Source organism: Ovis aries, chromosome 8 (assembly GCF_016772045.2).
Source record: "Ovis aries strain OAR_USU_Benz2616 breed Rambouillet chromosome 8, ARS-UI_Ramb_v3.0, whole genome shotgun sequence".
Lineage (NCBI taxonomy): Eukaryota > Metazoa > Chordata > Mammalia > Artiodactyla > Bovidae > Ovis > Ovis aries.
Window position 1 is genome coordinate 83,797,548 of NC_056061.1, and position 7,314 is coordinate 83,804,861.

The 7,314-nt window shown below is 44.2% G+C and overlaps 1 protein-coding gene across 3 annotated transcripts; it reads left to right on the forward strand.

Annotated features, from left to right (window-relative positions):
• Positions 1–169: 169 nt before the first annotated feature.
• MRPL18 (mitochondrial ribosomal protein L18) lies at positions 170–6,306 on the forward strand. Of its 3 annotated transcripts, none has more exons than XM_004011437.6 (4): positions 170–1,079; positions 1,593–1,779; positions 5,150–5,381; positions 5,931–6,306. In XM_004011437.6, exons 1-4 carry the CDS (start codon positions 1,028–1,030, stop codon positions 6,000–6,002), a joined length of 543 nt encoding a protein of 180 aa, XP_004011486.3. In that variant the 5' UTR covers positions 170–1,027; the 3' UTR covers positions 6,003–6,306. The 3 variants fall into 3 exon arrangements, with proteins under 3 accessions (XP_004011486.3, XP_060275292.1, XP_042109625.1); XM_060419309.1 differs by having other exon boundaries at positions 915–1,079; positions 1,566–1,779; XM_042253691.2 differs by having other exon boundaries at positions 915–1,079; positions 5,150–5,232; positions 5,931–6,123.
• Positions 6,307–7,314: the final 1,008 nt, after the last annotated feature.

Sequence of the window (7,314 nt, forward strand, 5' to 3'; positions counted from 1 at the left end):
AGCCTCTCCCCTCCCCAGACACAGACCTTCCCAGGCCGCGCCGCGGGGCAGGACGGGGAAAAGGATGGAGAAGCGAGAGCGCGCCGGAAGTGAACAGACGGAAGGGGCGGTCCCAACACGTTCGCCCAATTAGAGAGCTAATGAGAAGGGCGCGAAGGTAGGAGAGCGGAAGTCAGTATCTTGGACCGCTAGAGGAGGAGGTGCTCGACTGACGCTTTCTCCCCCCTAGGTACAAGTTGCGCGTGCGCTTCTGCACATTCTGGTACCTTCTAGAAAAGGTGGGCGGTAGGGCGGAGCTTGGAGTGTGACGGAAAGCGGGCGGGTAGCGTAAGGTGGTGTGTCTGAGGTAGGACGGAGGTTCTGTACGGTTTTTGGTGATTTATAAATCGGCGTCCTTGTTTTCCTTAAGTGTATGAGCTCGAGCGGAGAGCGCGCAAAACAAGCGCTCTATTCCCGGCCTCAGCTCGAGCGGAGAGCGCGCAAAACAAGCGCTCTATTCCCGGCCTCAAGCGTTTAGACTTGGGAGCCTGAGTGGGACCGCGTAAGGGTTCTCCATGAGTCATTAAGGAAAACAACCATAACGTCTGAAGAGAAAACCGCCTCGCGCTGCCGCTTCCTCGCAGAGACCAACGTGTATGTGTGTGCGCGTGCCCGACAACTATCGAGCCCAAGTAAGGTACCAAAACGCCTTGCGGGCCAGCGAAGCGGGATGCGGCAGACAAGCGTGGACCGACTTAACGGACCATGCCCAACCCGTCTCCTGGCTCCCTGCGAGGTGGTTGGCTGGCTCCGGCGTCTCCGTGCGCCACAGCGTATGCGCTGATTGGAGGAACGGAGATGACGGATTGCACTCTCCGCCACTCAGCTGCAGGGGCTTGTTAGCGCGGCGAACTAGTCATCTATGAGCTTACGTCATTCGAAGGCTTTTCCCTGAGTTAGTATGGCTGCGGCTTGCGGCTCTCTGGGACGCCGTTGAGGAGAGGAGGGCGAGGTCTGTCCGAGGCTTTGGCTGCGATTCTCCTCAGCGATGGCGCTTCGGTCGCGGTCCTGGGAGTTGTTGCCGGTTTGCAGAAACCCCGGTAATTCGTCTTACCACTTCTCTCAGGTTACACCCCAGGGTCTGCACTGGCAAGTGGTCGTTATATATGCAGCATGCGTTATGCGTGCTCAGTCGAGTCCAACTCTGTCGACCCCGTGGACGGTAGCCACCCAGGCTCCTCTATCCATGGATTCTCCAGGCAAGACTACTGGAGTGGGTTGCCATTCCCTTCTCGAGGGGAATCTTCCCCACCTAGGGATCGAACCTGCCTCTCTGGCGTCTCCTGCCCGGGCAGGCGGATTCTTTAGGCACCTGGGAAGCCATCATTTCCGACGGAAAAGTAAAGGAGCTAACGGTAGCGTGATGACGACACTAATAGAAAATTAAGGACCAGGTTCTGTGGTGACGACACCCCGTTACCGAACATACCTCTTGTACCTCTTCCAGGGCGCGAGGCCCAAGGCGGGGAAGATGGGCGCAAGTTGTATCATATTCCTGATTTGTCCGTATTCGTCATTCTTTTAAGATCCATGTGGTGGTTCTTGTTCTTTAGGGTGTCTGGTGGCAGCGTTCTCGACCAGTGCTAAGCCAGCGGTGAAGCCTGAGGCGGACCCCGTGGGAAATGAAGCCGTTGCCCCAGAGTTCACCAACCGGAACCCCCGGAATCTGGAGCTCTTAGCTGTAGCCAGGAAAGAGCGGGGTTGGGGGACCGTGTGGCCCTCCCGGGAGTTCTGGCACAGGTGATTAAGTTGCTCCGTGTTGACTACACAGCCCTGCACGGTGAACTTCAAGCTGTTTTCATCAGTTTGTTTAAGGAGCAGGCCAGGTAACTGCTGGCGATTCTCCTCTCAGACTTGTGCTGGGTCTAGGAGGGGAAGAGGGAGGGAAACGGTAAATAAATAGGTGTCATGGAGAAAATGTAAAGAATAGGAGACTGGTTGCGAAACCCTCCGAAAATAGAATAAAAGCCAAACTATCAGCCAAGAAGAGGGTTCCCAACAGAGGAAAACAGCTAGGGTGAGAATGAGCTTGGTGTGTTTGAGGAACCAAAAGGCTTGTGTACCTAGAGCTCTGGGCCGAGAGGTGAATGGAGAAGTAGGTAGGACACACATTGTTGGCTTTGTAAATCAAGGAAGGGCTTGAGGCTTTATTTTTATTGTAGCCGGAACTGACTGGATTTCCTTTAGTTTAAGCCTGAATGGAACATCATTCTGGTTCCTTTGAGGAGATCAGGTTTTTAAGGGGGCAGCGGTAAAGGTAGGAGAGCAGTTAGGGGTTTATTCTTTGTTATAAAGATGGCTAATTATTGAATACTTTCTATTTGCCAGGAACCTGATGCTAGGCACTTTATATGCATTTTCTCATTTACTCCTTAAAAGTACTTTTTGAGGCAAGTGCAGTAAATTCCCCCATTTTATAGAGCAGGGGAATTGAGGCTTGGGATGGAAACAGGAGGGTTCAAAGAAGGAGGGCAGGGCAGTTCATATTGAAATAATCTGACTCTTTAAGTCTAGAATTTTTTTTGAAACACTCAAACTATTACTTTCTGTTGATATTTGGGTATGTAAATAGTTGGAGACCTACCTCCCTCTTCCCCCCATTTGTCCTGTTCACAGTACTACCAGTAGAAAATTGGAAGTGACCTTGGAGATAATGAGTCCCACTCTTTTATTGCACAGATGGTTTAAGACAGGGATCAGCAGACTTTTGCTCCTGGGCCAAAGCTGGTTTGGTAGCTAAATGTTTTTACATTTTTGAAAGGTTCAAATAAAACACAATATTTTATGACATGAAAACTGTAAAAATCAAATTTCTTTATCCACAAAGAAAGTTTTATTGGCACACAGCCACCACCCATTCCAGAATGGGTGGTGGAAAAAAACCAGAATGTTATAAAATGAAAACCAGAACCTGGCTGTTCTGGTATTATACTGTGGCTGAGTTGAGCAGTTGGTCTATATTGTTACCTGAAAACTAGGTTCGCCTCTTGGTGGGTGTCAGGCCAGAAGGCACAACCAAGATCAGGAGAGGGAGGGGTTTATTACTTGGAGCAAGTAAAGAGAACACTTTTGTCTTCTCAAAGCGGTGTTTCCCCAAACAGCATAACTGGGGAAGTTTTAAGTTAAGGTTACACACACATTCATGAAGGGGCTTGAGCAAAGGAGCACTCAGTATAGAATCAGGACCAAGGTCTACAGAGCCCTAGGTTTAGTTTGTTGAAGTCACAGGGTCTACATTGTCATTTCCATCCTCCACCTGAGTGCAGAACTCAAAGGCGGTGTCAGATTGTTCTCTGTGTCCCTTGAGGAGGAATCAAGACTCTTACTCTTGGTTCTTGACTGTTTTTCCTTTGTTCCTTCATTCCCTTACTTCCCTTAAGGTCATTAATTACTGAGACCTGTTCAAGAGCAGGTACAGTGGCCAATCTTAGATCACAAAATGGCTTAGGTCAAAAATGTATTCTCTTAGGTCAAGAAAGCCACGCCTGGTTCTCTTTCTCCAGGGACCGACTACCCTTTCTGCTTTCAGTCTGATCCCTTATAGAAAAAGTGTGTTGACCACTGGATTAAGAGTTTGTGATTTTTCACTAAGACTAACAGCAAAACCAGGAGTAGAAACCACATTTCTAAATCTAGTGCTTTTAATGCTGTTTCATACTAAGAACCTAAGTATAGTCTAATTTCAGCGTTTTCTTTCCTCCCCCCCACCAGCGTTTTCTTTATCATGAACTTTATTTCTAAATGTGTAATGTATGCAAGTGTTATAAAATCCAAAAAGGAATAGTTTCTCATACACCCTTCTATAGGTAGTCTGTGCATATAAGTGTAAACTTGTATTTTTTTTTTTAATATATATCTTACCTTATCATATATGTTGTTCTGCATTTCCCCACCCATTCCTTCACCACTACCTCCACCTCCACCACAGAATACGTCTTGGAAGTTTTGTGTTGGTTGGGAACATTGGCTCTGGAGCCAGTCTCCTGGACTTAAATCCTGCCTATGACCATTTCTTACCATTAGTTGTAATATTGCTAAAGTTATTTAACCTTTCTGTGTCATTTTCTGCAGCCCAAAAGGAAAGAAAGGATAATGGGATTAGTTTGAGACATGAGCTATACCTGTAAACAATTAAGACTCTCTGGTACAGTCAGTGTTCAATAAATGTTTGTAGCAGCAATAGCAGCATAAAGTGCTACTTTATTCTTAACTGTGTAAAATAACTGTTTAAAGTTACTGTAAAGTACCACTGCATGACTATTTTAATTCACTGATTCTGGATTGATGATTATCTTTTATCATTTCAACCAGTGTTGCAGTTAATTGTCTCATGCATGCAGTTTAGCACTGAGATTGGGCATATATTCATGGGTTTTAAGAGTCATTAATAGTTTCCTTCTCTGTGAACAGTCTGTCCAAATCCTTTGCCTAGTAAGTTACTGGTCATTTTCGTATTGATTATAGGAGGATTTTTATATATTATGGAAATTAGCCCTTTGAACAATATATGATTTTAAAATATTTTTTGTTTCTTTGTTTGCCTGTTGACTTTACTGTTTTTTGTTTGTTTTTCTTAGCATGCAGAAAACTGTCACTGTTTCTTTTTTATAAAAACCATATGATATAGTTTGATGTTAGGTTAACTCGCTTGATACAGTTAAACAGGTTTATCTTACTTTGAGATTGTTTAAAATTATGTTGTCTTCTAGTACTCACATGACTTCTTTTTTTATATTTAAATGTTTGATCCATCTTACATTTACTTTGGAAAATATAGAGTAAGTATATCTTGATCCAGTGAAGAGTCAGCAAGTTAGCTCTGCCTCCTCAGTTCCTTTTTTGAAGTAGATACTGTGTAAATCTCAGCTCTAAAGAAAGGCCAACTTTCTTCCGGATATTTGAGGCTAAGTAGAAATGTTTGGTTTACTATTGAGGATATCCTCATAAAGGCAGAGGAAAAACACCTCTCCCAAGTAAAAACCAGGTTGGGTATGTTGACATAAATGAACCAGACGTTGCGTTCTTGAGAAATACTTTTGCACTTATTCACCTGAAGTCATTTGTCTTTAGAATTCTTCTATGATTTTTGTTCTCCTCTCACCTTGTTTAGGTTGCGAGTTATAAGGAGTCAGCATCACATAGAAGCACTTGTTGAGCATCGCAATGGCCAGGTTGTGGTTTCGGCATCCACTCATGAATGGGCCATTAAGAAGCACCTGTATAGCACCAAAAGTGTGGTGGCTTGTGAGAGTGTAGGACGAGTGCTGGCACAGCGGTGCTTGGAAGCAGGAATCAACTTCATGGTCTACCAACCCACTCCTTGGGAGGCAACATCAGACTCGGTATTTTTGTTCTCACTACTTAGTTAAAAGGTGTCATGTTAATTCTTGACATTAGATACTTACATAATTGTAGTTTGTTTATAAAGTTCTTTCCAAGTGTCTGACCCTGAGTTGAGTGTCCTGATGCGTGGTACCTCACTTCAGCTTCACAGCAGCCTTGGCGTCAGGACTCATGGTCTCTCTTCTGTAAGGTAGCTGAGGTTGGCTGACTGGCTCAGTGTGGCGCTGGGCAGGGTTCAAACCCACACGACCAATTCTATAGCTGTAATGTTGACTTCTCTGCCATTCATATAGTATCATTTTGTCTACAGAATATTTTCAAATACTGCTAATCGTTAACATCTCTACACCTTCTTTTATCTGTGTCATTATTAAGATCACTTTCTGAAAAAACCATTGTAGGCTGGGAAGTTAGCAAGAAGCAGATTGGTGGTTTATTTCTCTTCCTCTTATGAAGTGAGCTGTTTATGGTCAGCTTGTTGTTCGGTCGCTTAGTCAGCTTGTAGTGTTAAATTCATCTTTTCCTTCTTTCTTAATCTTCAAAACCAGATGAAACGACTACAGATTGCCATGATAGAGGGTGGTGTGGTGCTGCAGGAGCCTCGGAGAATCTATGAATGAAGCAGAAGCATTGTTTGGAGCTTGTAAATGAAAGCTGTCAGCTCTTCATTCTTCAGAAGAGAGCCTCTGGAAGAACTGCCAGCTTGGACGTTTTGTACGAAAATCTAAGAGCAGAATGTTATTAGTTAAGGTCGTCTCCTTCTCCCCTTCAGTATGTTTGTCTTAAATCCAGGGCTGAATTCTTCCCCTCCTGGACATGAGAGAAGTATCTGAGAAAAACTGTTGCCGATTGTAATTAACTTCTGAAGGACAAATTAAATTGTTGTTTATAAGTTAAAGAATAAAGGTATATTATTGGCTGTTATTTTCTAGTTATATGACATTTTCTCCAACTGTGAACTCCATGTGGCAAGGATACACATTAAAGGTTTGTGCACTTGTCACCGTGGCTAGGTCATAGCAGGTGGTCTCAGTAAATGAGAGCTGTTGCTGCTCAGGTGTGGAGGCTTTTTTAAAAATAGATGTCAGTATCAGTTTATTATAAACAGTAATGCGAAGATAAGAGCAAATCCTAACCTTATTGGGCTCCTGGATCCCAACAGAACCCGATCTGAAGAAAGGAATGCAGTGAGAAAAGGGAACAAGGTGTCTACACCATCTCGGGGAGCTGTTGGGAGATGGAGCCTGAAGTGCACTTGCGTTAAAGTTGAAGTAGGGTAGATGGGAATCAGGGCAGGTCTCTTAAATGAGTGATTAAATCAGAGTAAGTTGTTAACTGGCTATTTAAGAAACGTGGTGAGGAAGAGCAAGTAAGCAGAGTGGCTTCTAGCATATTCCCTCCGCATTTTAAATGTGTACTCTAATTATGTATTTATATAGAAGTGAAATAATGCTATCATCAATCTGAGTATTCAGAGTGCTATTTTAAAAGGGAAAACGTATGCAATCAGCGTTTTTTAAAAGTTTGATTCATTCTAAGAGGCCTTCAGAATGCAATGCTTAGTAGTTTCCCTTTTGATCTGTAGATATTACGGTAAAGACATTGATAGGTATATATTAATAGTTCTGGGCTTCCCTGGTGGTTCAGATGGTAAAGAATCTGCCTGCAATGCAGGAGACCTGGGTTTGAACACTGGGTTGGGAAGACCCGCTGAAGAAGGGAATGGCAACCCACTCCAGTATTCTTGCCTGGAGATTCCCATGGGCAGAGGATCCTCGCAAGGTCCATGGAGTCAGTCACAGAGAGTCAGGCACGACTGTCTAACACCACCACCATGATGATTTTAATATTTTCTTCCCTCATCTTAAAGACCACAGTTCTAGAAGGCTGTTGAACGAGTCTAGAATTCAAGGGAGGACACAAGAGCATGGA